This window comes from Poecile atricapillus, chromosome 6 (genome assembly GCF_030490865.1).
Source record: "Poecile atricapillus isolate bPoeAtr1 chromosome 6, bPoeAtr1.hap1, whole genome shotgun sequence".
Classification (NCBI taxonomy): Eukaryota; Metazoa; Chordata; class Aves; order Passeriformes; family Paridae; genus Poecile; species Poecile atricapillus.
Genome location: NC_081254.1, coordinates 35,537,126 through 35,555,068, shown reverse-complemented (window position 1 = coordinate 35,555,068; position 17,943 = coordinate 35,537,126). Strand labels below are relative to the sequence as shown.

The 17,943-nt window shown below is 40.1% G+C and overlaps 2 protein-coding genes across 3 annotated transcripts; one reads left to right on the top strand and one right to left on the bottom strand.

Moving 5' to 3' along the window:
• Nucleotides 1-118: 118 nt before the first annotated feature.
• Nucleotides 119-7,673, bottom strand: BCCIP (BRCA2 and CDKN1A interacting protein). The gene is made up of 7 exons (XM_058840833.1): nucleotides 7,387-7,673; nucleotides 5,994-6,068; nucleotides 5,454-5,534; nucleotides 4,646-4,738; nucleotides 3,938-4,125; nucleotides 2,616-2,793; nucleotides 119-485 (listed from the first exon to the last, which is right to left on the bottom strand). Exons 1-7 carry the CDS (start codon nucleotides 7,522-7,524, stop codon nucleotides 315-317), a joined length of 924 nt encoding a protein of 307 aa, XP_058696816.1. The 5' UTR covers nucleotides 7,525-7,673; the 3' UTR covers nucleotides 119-314.
• A 13-nt stretch (nucleotides 7,674-7,686) lies between these two features.
• On the top strand, nucleotides 7,687-17,428 carry UROS (uroporphyrinogen III synthase). 2 transcript variants are annotated; one of them, XM_058840835.1, is made up of 10 exons: nucleotides 7,688-7,911; nucleotides 9,190-9,279; nucleotides 10,019-10,102; nucleotides 10,499-10,595; nucleotides 11,795-11,869; nucleotides 12,356-12,430; nucleotides 14,863-14,946; nucleotides 15,243-15,328; nucleotides 15,897-15,995; nucleotides 16,664-17,428. In XM_058840835.1, the coding sequence occupies exons 2-10, from the start codon at nucleotides 9,217-9,219 to the stop codon at nucleotides 16,802-16,804; spliced, it is 804 nt and encodes a 267-aa protein (XP_058696818.1). In that variant the 5' UTR covers nucleotides 7,688-7,911; nucleotides 9,190-9,216; the 3' UTR covers nucleotides 16,805-17,428. The 2 variants fall into 2 exon arrangements, with proteins under 2 accessions (XP_058696819.1, XP_058696818.1); XM_058840836.1 differs by lacking the exon at nucleotides 11,795-11,869 and having other exon boundaries at nucleotides 7,687-7,911.
• Nucleotides 17,429-17,943: the final 515 nt, after the last annotated feature.

Here is a 17,943-nt window from a genome sequence, read left to right as displayed (position 1 = left end):
TTTAACAGAACAAATAAAGAAAAAGCACTTTTCTCAACAAAAGGAGTTGCATGCATTATTTTGGAACAAAACCACGTGATTTAGCTTTGGTTAAAAATACATTGAACAGATGTTTGGGTTTTCTTTTGACACTGGGTTTTTATTGACTGCTTCATGATGATATCAAAGTAAAATAAGATGCAATATTTAAAAACACTCATTTGGTGGATATTTTTGGTTGCACAAAACCCTTGACTCAACAGCAGTTCTGCAAATATTGTGAGGTCACAGTCCTGCATGGCTGCTCTATAAAATCCAGGTGTTTGTAGGGAAGCTCAGAGTGAGAGATAATCTTTGAGTTTATCCATAATTCCATGAATTCCATCAGCTGGGACTACAATAACTGTCCTCAGAGGCTTCATTGGTACATCATCAAAGGACCATCTGCCACCCAGACAGGTGTCACTTTCCTCTTGCACAGAGTAGCTGAATTTCAGAAGGGCTTTCTAAACAACAGAAATAAAAGCATTCAGATAAAAATGTTTAATTAGCATGAAGATAATACATTATTTAAACAAAGTGAAAATAATCAACCTATTACACCCATGCTTATTAAGTTTTTTCCCTTCTTGAAGTGTCCACCGAAAAGAATGACTGAAAAATCCACTGTTTAAAGTGTCTTAAACAATTTTCTTTTCACAGAATTTATATCATTCATATTAAATTCTATAATGATTGCTAGCATTATAGTTTGGGATCACAGAAACAACCTAGGAGGGATGGCAAAAAAAAATAAAATAAATCAATGTTCTGAGGCTCTGCTGCTTTCAGGGCCTACTCTTAAAACTGCCCAGAGTCCTAAAAATTAACCAAACTGTAAGAATATGAGTAGAAATCAAATATTAAAGGGATGGGCACCAATATGAATAGTGAGAAGAATTTCAGAAAGCTCTTGGAAGATCTATTTATGCTTCTCCAAACAGGCAGGTGTCTAGAGTGTGCCTGATTTCTTTTGAGGGGTATAAACCCCATACAGAAAGTCCCTTTTCATCAGCTTTCCTAGACAAAACTTCTGATGGATAAGAAAAACAACCTAATGAATGTTTCCAGTTCTCACACAAGTCAGATTAAGAACTCAGAGCTGAACAATCAAGTAGAAAAACACACCTGATTCCTTCCCTTTGGGGGAAAATTAAGATCCGCTCTCCTTTTAGGTTTGCTTTCCACTAACTATATCAAGGCTTTAAATCTCATTTTGGATGAATTACCACATTAACTGAGTGGCTTTGCTCAAGAACAATTTGAGCACCTTTAATCAATTCCAAGTCTGGTTATAATAGATTTTCTGGTTATAATTTTAAGGAACAGAATAAAGCCCAGGGCAGTGCCAAGTGCAGGAAAAGGCTTCTCTCAGTTTGATATGGCTCCAAGTGCCTCACCACATTTAATGCTATTTTATGGCAATCTAATTAACATTATGTGTGATCAGGGAGGACAGACACTCAGCACTAATTTAACACACACACATTATTAAGTACAGAAAGACATTTAATTTAATACCCTACATAATGTTTAAAATGAATTGTTTTTAAACACTGGAAAGACTGTTAAAAAGAAAAACATGCTCAGTTTGAGTTTATCCTTTTGAGCTGAGAACTACTGGAGTTTAGATGAAAGCACACAATTAGCCTTTAATAAATAACAAAGCTGAGATAAATAAATACAAAATGGGCCTTCTAGAACAGAACACCCACGGACACATGAGCATCACGGGCTTCTCCCCAGCAGCTTTTCAATAACATTTTACACAGAGTTCAGCTTCAGCTGTTTCAGCTGCTGTGGCAGGAACACAAAACCAAAAATCCCCAACTTGCTACTGCACAGAGGCTACAACACAATTCCCTACAGCTACCAGTGAATTCTCCCACTCATATTTCTCTCCTTCACAAGAAATAAAGTTACAGCCCTATCACAGCCTCTGTCAGAATGATTACACACAGGAGCCTTTGCCATTAACCACCCCATGCATGTGCAAGTCCTTTGCCCTGCAGGCACTGCCAGAAATGAAAAATAACAGTCTCCTGACAAAGTAATAATATTGTACAATAGTGCTTTTAAAGCTTTGGGAACCAAAAAAAAAAAAAAAAAAAAAAAACCCCTAAAAAAAAAGAAACTATGAAAAATTCTTTGCATTTCAACGCACATTTTAAAATTTAATTTCCTGCATTTTCCCCTCACCTGATCTGGCTTGGGACCAGCAGAATTGTGTGGCCAGGTTGCCTTAGGAAATGGGAAGTTATATTTTCATCCCAGTGTTTCACCACTTTTTATTTATATACTTGCCCCAAGCAGAATAGAGACAGAAAAGGGAAGCAAGAGCCACTTCTTAGGAGCTCTCTAAGTTTTTATTCTGAGCATTTTTTGCAAGTAACAGGTACCCAGGAGGAAACAGATAAATCAATACACAAAAAGAGCTTGATTGCTCCTCTCTCAACACTGCTCCAAAACACCCTGGATTTATTTTAGAAATATTTATGATCATCTTGATAAAAGCTCCCCTTGAATTTGAGGTGAAACATCTCTTGTTGATGATATGTAAAGAAAAAGAAGCATTTTAAATGAAATTATCATGTTACCTCATAAAAGAATTCTTCCTCTGCATTAGCAAACATTAATTCCTCCTTTGGATGATTTCTCCCTTCCTTCCTCTTAGAATTGCTCTTTGTTGCTTCTGTAAAAGTCTTGCTGATAAGGAGGTAATAGTGGCACTTTCCACAGGGTTTGTTTGTTCTCTGTGCCTCAGTCAGCTCCTTCCTAAAGAGGAATAAATGTTTACACAAATTAAATCCTAAACAAGCATCTAAGTAAACCTTACAATGTACTGGTATAGAAGGGATATTCAAATTACTGCCTATTCTTTTATGAGTACCTCAGAAAATCCATTTTGCAGGTGCATTCCTGGTACTTAAACATATGATTTGTATTTTAAACTATAAAAATATGGATGTTTTTTTCCACAGGTCACAGGATAACCCTTTTTTCCCAGAATCCTGTTCATGGTAGAGTGTGCAATGATTCTAAGTGCAGCTCTCCTTAAAAATGCATCACATTATCCCTTCCTTGAGGAATTGGAACTGAAGAGACAGAAAATATTCTTGCTCACCCTTGTGTTCAACATGTTTTCACTCCAAAACCTTTAAGACAAAGAGGCTGAGATCTGAATTTGAGCTGTACCTGTGGTAACCTCAATCTGACTTCTAGTCTCATCTGACATGAGAGGAAAGACAAAAATGAAAGAAGGAAAAAATATGATCTCCATTCTATTACTGGCTCCTTATCCACCAGAATTTCCTTGTTCCCAGTTCTCAGCATGGCAGTAAAACAATGTAATGCTGTGTTTCAGTGGATTAATTTGTTTACATTCACAGCTTTTGATATAATCCATGAATTGGCAGAGATCAACCAGCACTTCTGCTTTTTCATTACTTGAAACTAATCAGAACACTGCATATTTACATGGGCCAACACTAATTCACCTTTTAATCCTTTCCCTCAGTCCAAATCTCCTATTCCAGTGCCAGACATTAACATAGAAACACCCAAGCTGCTCATTATCAGCATGCTAAAAAAGTTCTCATTTTTAATTTTTCCTAGATCAGTGTGAAAATAATCTGCAATACAATAAACTGCAACATACACACAGCTCTTTCTGTAAAACACCATGTGTTCTCAAATTTTATCCTCTACAGAAGTTGAGAAAGTTTTGTACCTTTATAAAGATAGAAAAAATATTCTAAAGAGTAACTAAAGAGCTTATATAAGTTTTTTTGCTCATGCTTCACCCATATCTATAGCATCAACTTTCTTAACACAGCTCTATATACTTAAGAGTTATGAAAAATATGAAGAAAAAAATGCCATTCAACATCATGCAAGAAAAAAATACAAACCAACTTACTGGAGCTGCTGGTGCATGGGCAGAGCAATCTGTGGAGGGACATTGATGAACCTTTCACTCAGGATGAGCCCCACAGGCTTTGTGCTGTCGTTCAGGAGTTTACTCAGCTGTTCCACCACACGCTGCTCACAGCTCTGCTCACAGTGACTCAGAAGCAGCTCTTTGATTTGCTCAGCACACTGGGTGCCCTGCAATCAAAAGGTGCATTTTCTTTACCTGATACAACAACTACTTACACAAGAAAATGTCAACCTTGAATGTCAACCTCAAGGGAACTTCCTACAGGCCTGGTGGCAATTTCCCTCAGCAGCCTCTAAAGCCCTGCACAACTGCTTTGAAATCAGTGTCCAGCCCTAAGGCTCAGGGCAAACAAAGGTTGTGAAGGGATGGAAACAAGGAACTGCAACACCACAGCAAAACTCCAAACTGCAGAAACTCAAAGGGAAGAAATACAAGAGACTCACAGCTCACTTGCCCTCGAATTACTAAGCTCAGTTTTAACTCTCTATTCCATTCTTTGCTTCATGTTTGACCCTCAGCAAGTTACTGCATTCAAAAAAAACTAAACCACTTCAAGTTTGATAACCCCAGTGCTCCACAGAGGAATTCCAAATCCTGGTCCAGCTGTCCAGGCTTCTTACATAGGATGCAATCTCATTTATTACTGATGCTAATATTTATAACCAGATGTTACTGAGGAATACCAACCTTTCTTTCTGTTAAGTTCAAGCAGCTTATAAAACCAAATACTTCATCATCATCTTCTTCATCATCACTACTGTCTTCCTGCACTTCTGCTTGCTGTTGAATGAAAGGAAAAGCAACAACTCATAGTGACATTCTATTTCCACTCTGTAGCAAAAGATGTTTTTCTTTCCAGGTGGTAACAGCAGATGAAAACCATTGAGGAAATCTGTACAAACACACACTGCAAATTCTGCTGCATCACTGAACATCTCAGTGTGCCCAGAGCCAGCTCTAGAGAGGGCCAGGTCATGCACCTTCCAGAGCAGAGTCCTCTGAAAGGTTGATAGCTCACATTTAATAAGCAGCATCTCGGCCCAAGGGATGGCAATACTCTAAACAAAACCAATTTCCTTAGTTTCTAATGTAGGGAAATAAACCTGGAATGTCTTGACAACCACAGAGCAATAAAACTTTGATAGGGAGGGGGACAAAGAGCTGTGTCTTTGTAGGAAAGTCACAAGCTCCTATTTCCTATGGAGATGGTAACAAACCTCTCCATTGCATTTTCAGCATTACTACACTGAAATTCAGGGAGTGAAAAGCCTTCCATACGTAAAAAGAAACCAGCAATAACAATATATCAGATTTCTTCTTTGCTTGAAAGTAGGCATGGAAAACTTCAGTTCCCACAGGAAAACTATTCTTAAAGCAGAAAAAACAAGAAAGAACACAAATAACACAGACAGGATCACCTTCTGGAATACAGAAATCATGTCATTTCAATAAAGTAAGTATTGCACTTCAATTACAAATAGAGTATCTGTCTTACCTTGATAATACTCCCAATATGGTTCTGTTGTATTAATAAATCAGTTAATTCAGCAGTGTTAACAGGAGCTTTTAGAAACAACTGGAAGACAGGAAACAAGTTTCAGGCACTGAGGGTATATCATGGACCACTTAGTAAAAAATAAAGCGAACTTTTTATTTATCTTCCTTCATTACAATACTGCAAAAACTAACAATCAGCTGCTTCAGGTGCTTGCTTCTGCACCTTCCACATGCTGATATTTCCACACTGGAGTTTGGTATGATCTGAAAGCTGTGGCTATTCCATCCCTGGAAGTGTCCAAGCCCAGGCTGGATGGAGCTTGGAGAAATCTGGGACAGTGGAAGGTGTCCCTGCACTGGGTGGGCTTTAAAGTTCCTTCCAATCCAAACTACTCTGGGATTATCTAATAAAAGGAAGCAAAGTAATATATAAAAGCTATAAATCAATACAGAGAATGTGAACTGATGTCTTTGCATAACTTCTTAGATATTATTTATCAATGGACATATCAACCAAGCTAACAAGTAGTCACAGTACCTGCTGTAGTAACTTCTTTATCCCATTATAGTCATTGTCAGATATGGAATGTGCTTCAAATTCAATATTCACTTCCTGTGGAGTAAAACAGAGGATATCACACACGCCTGGCAAGAAGTTATATCAGAACAAAGCTAACCTGTGGGAAACTTGAAGACAAGTAATGGCAAACAGCAGAAACAGAACTTATTTCCACCTTGCAATAATCTCAGTGATTATTATCACTTCTGTGATCTTTAGAGAACTGTGAAAGAAACTTTTCAAAACTGACCCACCAACTGTGTCATGAACAAACCTTTAATGTTTGGTCCTGCCATCTGGGCCACACAATTACACCTATTGTAGCCACAGACTCTTCATGTAGAGAGGTTTGATCCAGGCACTTCAGCCCTAGGAACTTCAGGAGCGAGGTGTAACGCCTTAGCTAAAGGTGAAGATTGCTGCAGACATTTAAATAATTACATCCAAACCCACACTGCTGCTATTTCCCCAAATCCTCCTGGCATCATTAACCCCACTGGGGACCTCTGCAAATGATGAGACCCAGGCACTGCAGCAGCCACAATGGGAACTGCTGAATCTCCTTCCACAACAAATGCTGGGGTGTCTACCAACATTTTTATTGGTATTCAGTATTAAAAGTCACACCTGCCAAGGTTACTCTGCCTACCTATTCCACTGTTCAACATCATTCAAAGTTATTTTGCCTTTTAATTGCCAGTTTCAATTACACTTCCCGAGTAACCTCAACAACTCAGCCTTACTTTTGGCTCTCTCCAAATCCCACATCGAGGTCATGGCCTTTGCTGACCAGTGGAAGAACAGTGTTCAAGACCTGTTTGTACTGTAGAAAACAGGCATACAGTCCCTCGGGAGGCAGTAAAATTCAGGAGGCACTGGCACAGGCTGGCCCTGGATCCCTGGGATTGTCCAAGGCCAGGCTGGACACAGCTTGGAAAACCCTGGGAAAGTGGGATGTGTCCCTGCCCATGGCAGGAGCTTTAAGGTCTTTTCCAAACCAAACTATTCTGGGATTTTATAACAAAAGGAAGCAAACTAATACAATAATAAAACATAGCAGAATATAATAGAAGAGCGAATCTGTGCTGAAGGCACCATTTCCAAGCAGCCGCCTCCAGCCCCACACCCGAGCGGACACGCCAAGGGCCAGGCCTGTCCAGCTGAGGCCTCGGGGAGCCCGAAACTTGAAAAACAATTAAAAAATTAAAAACTTTCAGCAACAACAAGGCAGCGAACACACTTTGGATCGCCGCTCCCACAGGAGCCCGCAGGGGCACAAGTCCTTCCTTCCCGAGCCCCTTCCCAACATCCCCCTGACAATTCCCGGCCGCTCCCGCCCCCCGCAGCTCCTCAGGGAGCCCGTCCCTCTCACCTCATCGATGGGCGACTCCGAGTCCGAGCCCCCCGAGCTCTCGGAGCCGCTGTCGGAGGCCTCGGAGCTGCCGGAGCCGCTGTGGGAGCCGTGTTCCCCGGCGGGGCCCCGCGCCCGGCGCTTGGCCGGCGTGGCCATGGCCCGGCGAGTCGCGGGATGTCGCCGAATGTCGCGACAGAGAGCGGCAAACAGCGCCCGGCGAGCGCGGAGGGGCCCGGGCAGCCTGAAGGGGGAGGCGCATCCCGGCCCGCCCCTGTCCCCGCAAAGCCGGATTTCCTCTTCGTGCTGTGGAGTCACTTCCTTGCCGAGGGAATCCCGTGTGGGAGCGGCTGGCCGGGGTTAAACCCCGCTCCCAGCGGCCTGTGGAGTCCCCGGCCCGGCGGTCCCGCCTCTGGGCTGGGGACACGGTGGGGAGCGGGGCTCGGTGATCCTGGAGGGCTTTTCCACCCTCCCTGATCCTGGGATTCTGTGCTTTAAAAGGAACTGAGTGTCCTGAGCATCTCCGACATTAGCAAAAAAATTACTGTAAGTAAAAACTAGCGTTAGTAAAAATCGCCAATTAAAACAGGATTCGGGCGCCCGCTGCTTGCTCTAAAAATTGTGTCCCGGCTTTCCCTGAAGCAAATTCCCTGGATAATTCCAGAAAAAGCAGCAGAAAAGGGTGGTAGGGAGAGCAGAGTAAGCACAATGTGATTCTGGTCTTTATAAAAAATGCCAGTCGGGAAACTGCGTTGAAATATCCTAAACACTGAAGAAATGCTCATTAATGATCAAGCCTCAGTTATGTGGAACGTGTTCCATTTAACACTTCGTGTCTAATTAATGAAGAGAGGTGTGTGTTAATGAGGCCGTGGAAAGAAGAGCATTGGGCACACACTGTTGCCAGCCAGAAGAAATGCAAGGCACAGAGCCTTGGGATGTAATTCCAGCTTTATAAATACGCTTCAAGTAGGTTCAAATTTTCGTGTTCCCTTTAAAGGATCAAATACATCTGTGTTTATTTTTTTATTTTATTTTGTTGTTTTTTTTTTTTTTTTTTTTTTGAAAGCTGTGTTTGCTGTGGGAGCAATTAGGTCATTGCCAAAATACAAATACTGATATCCAGGGAAAGAATTTAGAGGAAGATGAATTTTCCTATGTATGTATCAGGGAAATACCACACTGGTATTTGGGGTAAATGTGTGCTAAGAGAGTGGATTTCTGATTGAATTATTCATGTATTTGCTTACGTTTTGTAACTTTGAATTTAGCATAGCTTATAAGGAACTGAGAAGTATCATCTTCCATTTTTATGGCAGAATAGATGTTTTCTGCCTTGTTTCCTAGAGTATCAGAGAAGGCATATGAATATTATCTGTGTTATTATAGATGTATAAATGTGTGCATAAAGACATATTAAATCAGTATCTTTGCATACTCATTTTGATGAGCAGAGGGTGAAAACTAGCATGGAAATTAATAGAATAAATAACTTTTATAGCTAGACAATGATTCAATTGCAGAACGTGCTGGCATTGTAGGGCTTCTTGTTACTGCTTTTACAAAAGGTTCTTTAAAATGTGTTCCCTTTGATGAGTTCCATTAGAGCCTCTTCTTGAGGCAGTGTTATCTAAAGGCAGCATATTATTTTCTGCCCTTATCAGGGTGGTTGTTCCTGCCTGCAGAATGCACAATAACTGCTTACTCATTGTGTAGGGAGCACTACAACTGGTAGCAACCCAGTTCTTGGAGTTGTTAAGGTCACTGCTGGAGTAAAAAAGTCCTCTAAATCTAATTTAGATAAATCCCATTCTTGTATTTCAGGGTTCTGCTGTGCTTCCTTGGTGAACAATGAAGGTGCTGCTGCTGAAGGATCCCAAAGACAAAGATTCGGGGCCAGATCCATATATTAAAGTGAGTAAATGTTGAGAAAATTTGAAAAATGTGTCACTTCTTTATTAAATGTGAATGCAGCTGTTTCAAGTAGAAAAAAGGGCTTAATCAATATAAGGAGTGCTTGTCTGAAATTATGTTAAGAGAAAAAGTATCTTAGAAAATATGCCCTTCCTGCAAAGAATGTTATTCATTTTGGGACATTTGTACTGATTTCATTGTAAAGCTCTCAGCCAAGTACTGATATTAAACCAGCTTCTTTGGAATTAGTTACTATTGATTATGTTCATATGGACAGAATAAAGATTACAGAAATTCTTTGTATTTCTACTGGGAATGTGGTGTGAAACAGAGGTTACCTGTTGCTAGGGTTCCTTCTGCTGCTGCCCTTGAGTAAATCTCACTCATAAGAGCAAGAATTCCTGATACAGGAGGATTATTTCTTTAGGAGAGACCTATTGCCAGAATTACAGAGATGTGCAGGGACATTTGCAGGACTGGGTGGGCACTTGGGGACTTCAGAGTTATGTGCTGGTGTCTCCTGTACCTCAGAAGGCCACAGTCCCACAGCTGTTTGTTTAATAAAATGTTGTAATATAAAATAATTAACAAATCCCAAGTAGATTTACCAGGGAAAGGAAATAAAATGCCTTTTTATTTTGCTTTAGCAAAGAGAAATTCTTGTGCTGGCTTAGCTCTTTGAAAAAGCAAAAATGTTGTTTGGAATTTATTTCAAGAGCTGCAAACCTTTTATTGATAGGAATTAGGATCATACAGCTTGGAAGCAACGTTGATCCCAGTTTTGTCATTTGAATTCACCTCTCTTGACAGCTTATTTGACAAGGTAAGTTTGAAATTCTTTCAGCTGTCTTATTTCCAACAGGATTTGGTTGCCAAGATCCTATTTCCTCATTCTCTGTGGATGGTACCTCTTTTAGTGTTGCCACAAGCCAGCTTTGTACAGTAAAATTCCATGTACACCATCCCTTTGTACAGTAAAATTCCATGTACACCATCCAGGACCTTGTCCCTGCTTGTTAAAGAATTAAATTGGTCAGAGAGAATTCACATTTATATTGTGTGACCATAAATAGTCACAAATATTGGGACATTTCAGGCAATTATTGAAGCTGTTCCATTTGTCATGAGGTTATAAATAATTGATCAACTGATTTTTTAAATTGATTTGCTAATTCATTTTTTTTTTTTTTTACTTCTTAAATTTACTGTTTCTAAATAGCTTTCCCATCCAGAGTGCTATGGAGGCCTAGTTTTTACCAGCCCAAGAGCATTAGAAGCCATCAAGATTTGTTTAAAAGAGAAGAGTAAAAAAGAAGGTAAGTACATATTAATATTCCTTGGTCTTTTTCTTCCAGCATCTTGTGAAGTTTGGATTATATTGAATTTTATTTCACCCACCAGTAGATACTTGGAGCATGATTTTTTTAAAAAATCTGAATTTCATAGTTCTTTTAGCATCATAAAGGGCTTATGCTACATTGAGCTTTCAAGGGTTGTATTTTCCTCACCTAAAAATGAAAGAAAGCAGCTTTTGGTGGAAGTTAATAATTAGTGAGTGCTCTTGCAGCTCTGGTCCTCTCATGCAGAAGGAATAATTTGCTGCAGTGCCTGGTTTGCTTGCTGACTGCTTTCTTCCCTTAAAGAGAAGATCATCTCATAAAAACTGGCCATTACTTCTGTGCCTGTATAATGCATATGAAATGCAGCAGGAAAAGGGAGTTCTCTGGCTTGAATAAGAAATTTCTCAAGTGAATTAATTATTAGCTAAAAAATGGTGAAGAAGTGCTGATGTATAAAAGCCAACAGATCAGGGGTGAGGAAGAAAGAATCAGGATTCTAAATAGAAATACCCATCACAATGAAATGTCAAATCCTTGTAAACTCTTCCAAATTCTTGTGCTGGGTGTTTCTGGCATGGAGTTTCTACTTTACCTGCTCCATTTTTGGCCTGTGGACAAATCAATGTCCTGTGAGTAAAGTTACACCCTGGAGTAAGCAGTAAATGCACTGAGATCCTCAGTTTATTGTAGCATTTGCAGCAGCAGAGGACAGTATATGAAGATTTTAGGTCAAAAGTAATCTCTTCTCTAAATTTCATCCCTAATCTTGATTAGGACTTTTGGAAAATACATATTTTCATAATAAAAATGGGTCTCTAATTTCTATTTGGGTTCCTTTCAAAGGCATTAAACCCTTGGGTTTTTTTCCTTCTGGTTTTTATTTTTACTGTTGTGGTTTGTAATTCTTTTTTCACTCCCAGGAGTCCCAGGTAAAACTCAGTGTCCTGTGCTGCTCTGGTTAAAACAAGAGAGTAAAAAACTTGATGTATCTGGTTTTGATCCATTAGGATTTGTACATCCAGATTTGCTGAATGTGTAGTGCAGTTTTAGTTACTATTATCATCATTTTGCTGTATTTGTGGATTAAACAGAAGTCCAAATAGTCATTTAGCATTCACATTCTGTTGCCATGTGCTTAAATTTAATTTAATTTAGTATAATTTAATGTTTTTCAGCCTGGTCAAAATCTCTTAAACAAATGTGGAATATCAAACCAACATATGTGGTAGGAAAAGCTACAGCTTCTTTAGGTAAGCTGGGGTTTAAAAAAAGAAAAGTTGGCTGAATCTGGCTTGTAAGTACAATTTTTGGAGGAGGAGCTGCTGTTCAAGGGTGCTGAGAAAAAAAAAATTAAGTTTTAGAATTGGTTAATTTGGAAGAGAGGTAATTATATAAACATTAGAATTATCCATGCTCCAGGCAAGGATATCCATGGATATAATCCAGCCTCTGGATTTCTGCTCCTTGTGCTGTAATGTGATGGTCACTGCTTGAAAAATTGGGTCAAAATAGGAAAAAAAAACCCCTCTTTGTTCTTCATTTGAATGTGGTTTTGTCATTGCCTTTGGAAATGAAATTGGGTGAACGGGATTCTAACCTGGTTGAGATTGTGCTCAAATTATTTTGTGTGCTTGGACCAAGCTGAGCCTCCCTTTCCATCCCAGGCTTCTATGACAGCAAATCTGAATTCTTCTCATTGTTTTCCATGTTTTTTTCTTTGCTGCTTTTGGTTCTAGTGGAAGAAATTGGTCTTATTCCACAAGGAGAAAAGGCTGGAAATGCTGAGAAATTAGCTGAATATATTTGTTCAAGTAAGTGGCTAAAATGTTAAATTAAGGTAATGTCCCTTCCATCAGTTCAGAATTTCCTTGATGTAAAATCAAGTGCACAGTGAGGCAAAAATACTCCATATACAAGATAATTAATTTGCATGTAATCTTAGATCCTCTGGGTAATTAATAAATACTATTTGAGCCAGCAGAAAAAAGCTAATTTTTACTGGAAGATCAGAGTTATAATGACTGGAAATTACTGCTAAACCAGAAGATTTAAATGTTGGTGACTTTCCCCAAAATTACCCTGTGGTTTCAGAGGGATCTGGTTTTCAGCACCAAAGCTGAGTGGTTTTGAAGTAATTAAAGTGATGCTTTAAGTTTTGTTTAACCATTTTGCAATGGTTAAATCTGTAATGCTTCTCAACCTATTATCAGATTATTGGGGGATTTTAAAAGTCTATTTTCTGACTTCCTCTGTTTTTACTCTAATTTGTTAAAATTTACCCTAGCAATAAGGAAGATATTTAGACTTAAGGGTTGTTTATTTTTTGAGGATGGCTCAGCAGAAGCTGTGAAAAAAAGAGTTTTTGTACAGGTGTGAGAGAGCTGCTGAGCAAAGTCTGCCCAGCAGCAGAGATTTATAGGGAAAAGAAAAATGGGAAAAAGCTGGGAAGGATTCTTTTTGCTGGGCACAGTGCTCTCCAATCCACTGGCAAATAAAATACTTCACCTCTAAGGAATATTTAATGATAAAAATGAGAGTTGCCAAAACAAGATGAAATAATAAATTCTAAAAATTAAAAATACAACACAGATATGTCATAAGTGAAGAATAACCCATTTCTCCTGTTCAGCAGATGTATTAAACCTAATAAAGGTTTCAGCTGATTTTTTAGTGCTGGAAAATCTACTTCTGGCAATGAATTAATATTTGCTGGGGATTTTTTTCAAGCTGAAAGACAAGAGAAATACCTGTTTATGGTGTTGTATGAAGGTGAAAAAAATTAACCAAGCAGTGATTTCAGTCAGTGGAGCCTGTTTGTTGTTGAGACATAGAAATATCCTCCAGGATTTATTGGGCTGTGCATATTTAAATGCTCTCAGCTGATCAAGTGCTTTATAACAACCTTGGAAGTACAGATGAAATTATCTCATGTTCCCTATTGTGTATAAATTCAATTTTATTTGTGCATAAATAAATAAATGAAAAGAATAGCTCTGAATTTCTTGTATCATGAAAGGTTATTGCCAGAATAAAAATAAAAACTGAAATAATTACATGTTTTTGTCATCACCTGTTGTGCTCTGGTACCAAATTTAAGGGAATGGGAAATAAAGGAATTTACTCCAAGACTTGTCTGCCTTATTCTTCTCAAGGCAAATATTTGGCTACAGAAGCAGGAGATCCCAGTCCTTGTGTTGTTCAGGCCTACCAAGGAATTTTTCTGTGCCAAAAGAATTGGTGTTTGATAACAGGTATCACAATTTCAAATAACTGCCATGACTCGCAGGAGAATTGGTGCTGGAACGTCCCAATCTTATTTAATTTTAAAATCTTTTTTACATTGTGAGCTAAGTTCATTCTTCCTCTAATTCTTAATTTTAATTTAAGAATATCTGTGGTTTCTAATAAAAGCTCAGTATGCACTCAGAACACTCAGGGGTGTCTGGGTTGACTCCTACAAGGGTCTTTCTATTTGATTTTCACTCTGCTGCCCTTTTATCCAAGAACATCTGTATGCATAAACCAAAATCTCCTTCCAGCACTTAAAAGCATATTTTCTTTAGTAATTGTCTCTTAAAAATGTATTAACAAATCTGAATTAGTAATAGAATAATTTCATTTCTTTGGAAAGCTGAATGCAAAGCTGTATGAATCTGTGTTGAATTTCATCTTGAAATTTTCACTGTGCTTCTTATTCATAGAAAAGGCAAAAACTGTGCAAAGCAAGTCTGTTGTTAAATTCCTAATTTGACAAAAGCAAGTGAGGATATCCACTCCCACCCCAGGAGTGCAATCAGAATCCTTTTTCCCTGGGGAATTAAGAAAATGGAATTGCAGATAGACCAAAACTTTTCAGCACAGTAATGTCCTTTCCTTTGTCTGCCTGAATATTCTCTTTTAGAGAGCTCTGTCATTTATTGAGTGGAACAGATTTTAAATATCAAACTGAGGCAGGTTGTGTTGAGGAGGAGATAAAGTGCATTTCTATTTCCCTTGCCCTTCTACAAAGGAAGTTATCTTTTTAGCCAATATTCATATTCTAGTTATGGGATATTTTTAATGTTCCTACTAAGTAGCCTCTGTCCTGTGAATTGAGGCTGCAGATGTTTTCTGTTATCTTAGAGCTGTGTCTGTGGTGAGGCATTTGATAAATCAGCACTTGATACCTTTAAAATGTATTAAATCACATTTACTCTTTATTAAAGGCCTGAGTTAATTAAAGTTCTTGTTTGTGTGTTTACAGGAGAGAAACCCAATTCCTCAGCTCTCCTATTTCCTTGTGGAGCCCTGAAAAGAGAAGTACTTCCTACAGCGCTGAGAGAAAAAGGTTGAACTTCCCCTGGAGACCCATTTTAATTAGTCAGTGATGAGAAAAGTATCTAAAGCTTGTGAACCAAATTGGAAGAAGTAAAAGTGGAACTTCTGAGGAGAGGATGGGAGTAAGCCCTGGGAGCTTGGATGGCTGCCCACAGCCCTGGGATGTGCAAATCCTTCACAGAATGTTTATGTGTCTTTTTAGCCTAAAATAGTTACACTTAAGTGCAGTTAGGATGTTGTGAGTGCTGAATTGAAACGATAGAAATGGATGAATAAATGAATGATGACTGCATGTCCACATTACAGGCATACCCCTGGAAAGCCTCACTGTTTATCAAACAACCCAGCACCCTGATCTGCAGGAATCTTTGAGCAGTTACTTCTCCCAACAGGTACTGGGCACTGATGTAGTTTGGGATTTTCTGAGGCAGGTGACAATGCCTCCTAGAATATTCCTTTCTTTAAAGTAGTGGAACTGAAATATCACTGGGCACCTTTGCTGTGTATCACAGATCAGAATCCAGGAGTAATCTGCCCTATGTAGTTTGTGTAAAAGTAATCATAGCTTTTAATTTTCCAAGATTGGCTTTCTGATTTTTCCATTTTAGGAGCCTCCATCATAGAATTACAGAATCATGGAATGGTTTGGGTGGGAAGTTAATGCTCTTCCAGTCCTGCCCCTGCCATGGGTGGGGACACCTTCCCCTGTCCCAGCTGCTCCAAGCCCTGTCCAGCCTGGTCTTGGGCACTTCCAGGGATCCAGGGGCAGCCCCAGCTGCTCTGGGCACCTGTGCCAGGGCCTGCCCACCCTGCCAGGGAAGGATTCCTTCCCAGTATCCCATCTAATCCTGCCCTCTGGCACTGGGAGCCATTCCCTGTGTCCTGGCACCATGTCCAAGGCACTGGCACACTGCTGGAGCAGGGAGTGAGCTGTGCCAACCTCTGCTTGCTTTCACCCAGGGGATCCCTGCCAGCGTCGTGTTCTTCAGCCCATCCGGAGTCAAATTCTGCCTCCAGCACATCCAAAAGCTTTCGGGGGATTTGATCAACCAAGTCAAGGTATCTTCTCTTAGAAATGGTGGAATACAAGAGGCAGTAAATTTGGGGTGGGTAAATGAGTTAGAAAGGCTGTGACAACCACTGCAAACCTTGATTTTATCAGTGGTTTATTTCTCGGGGAAAAAAACAGTTTATAGCAAATACAAATGTTATTATATAGAATTCTAGAATCTCAGAATGGTTTGGGTTGGAAGGGATCTTAAAACCCAGCTTGTTCCACCCCCTTGCCATGGGCAAGGACACCACCTTTCTCTACACCAGGTCACTCCATCCCCATCCATTCTGGCCTTGGTTGGATTTTAAAAAATAAATTGTTTTCACCTGGCATGTTTTCCCCAACCAATCTCCCACACCTCCACTGGGACAGACTTCATTTTCTCTGAGTGATGTGATGGTGTGAGGAGCTGTTGCTTGCACCAAGCTGCAGCTGATTAAAATTCCTCTCCCTTTTCCCTGTTCCATGGGACTCGGAGCTTTCAGTGTTTGTAATGCCGAGATAAACACTCATCTTCCCCGAGTCACTGCTAAGTAGCTCCAATGATGGGTGGATTTTAATGCTGCAAATCTTCAGCCTGAGCTGGTCAGTGCTGCTGGGGAGGCTGAGCTGGGAGGACAGAGCTGGGTGATGGTGCTGTGCCTGAGCATTTACAGTGGAAATGTCCCTGCAGTTCGCTGCCATCGGCCCCACCACAGCAGAGGCCCTGCAAGGCGCCGGCATCGCCGTGAGCTGCACTGCGGGGAGCCCCACGCCCCAGGACCTGGCTGCTGCCATCCACAGAGCCCTGCACAACTGCTCTGTGCCCCAGTGAGAGCCCAGCAAGGTCCATGTGGTGCTCCAGGAGGGGGTTTTCCAATTTGCAGACCTATTGTCCTGCAAAAAAGTGGCTTTTTGGGATTGTAAAGCACTGTCCTGGTCAGGGATGGGTGTGAGAAGGTTGCACCTAAATCTCTTAAGAAATCTGGAATCTGTCCAGCATCCTTGAAGCATCCAGCAATTCCTTTTCCTCCTGTGTGTACTGTGAGTATTTTACCCTTGAAAAGATGCTGTGAACACTGAGACACTGAAATCAGCCCCACACCTCACCTCAGGTATCTCCCAACACAGCTCAGGTTGGATTTCTCTGTGTGATCAGTTTTACTTGCACATCTTCTTTTGTAGGAAAAGCCCCCATAGTCCAATGAAGTATTTTCTTTTGTAAACATGTTGTTCTGCTTTTCAAATATTTGTATAAGAATGGTGATTGTAGATTCATAGTGGAACAGGAGAATTCTTGCAGTGAAGTTTCTCTGTGTGGGGCTAATTCAGGGCAGCTGTTGGCCCTTGTTACCCTGACAGGGTCTTAAAAAGGAGGTTTTGCTTTCTGTTCCTGTAAAGAAGGATTTATTAACAGGGAAATAAACTGGCTTATCAGAATTAATAATGGTGTTAGAGTTGTCTGTTTTGGATGTGTTTTATGCTTTAATTGTTTATCTCTGAAAGGGGAAAAAATAATCCTGTTTAGCACTAGAGCTCCTCCAGCTAATGCTTCACAGGAGATTTGAATCGTAATATACTCATTTATAATCCTCCTGAAAGTCATTTGTGTTGCTAGCACAGTGCTGAGGTTCCTGGAATCACAGAGAAACCCTCATTTGCTGCACAGTTCAGGTGAAGTCTGAGAATGGGACCTGGATTTCCATCCATGTGAGAGGCTCCACACCTGGAACAAGAGGGAACCTGGACCCAGTTCTGTTCCTATAACCTGAGTAATTCCAGAGTGTGGGTTCATCAGTCACACTGGGCACAGGAGGACAAATGTTTGGCTTATGAAACACTTCCCTTTCTCAGGCTGAAATGGAGGAGGGTACAAACTGCTGCAAGATCACAGAATCCCAGGATGGTTGTGGTTGGAAGGGACCTTAAAAAGCTCATCTAGTTCCATATGACTCCATGTAAAACCCATTTCTA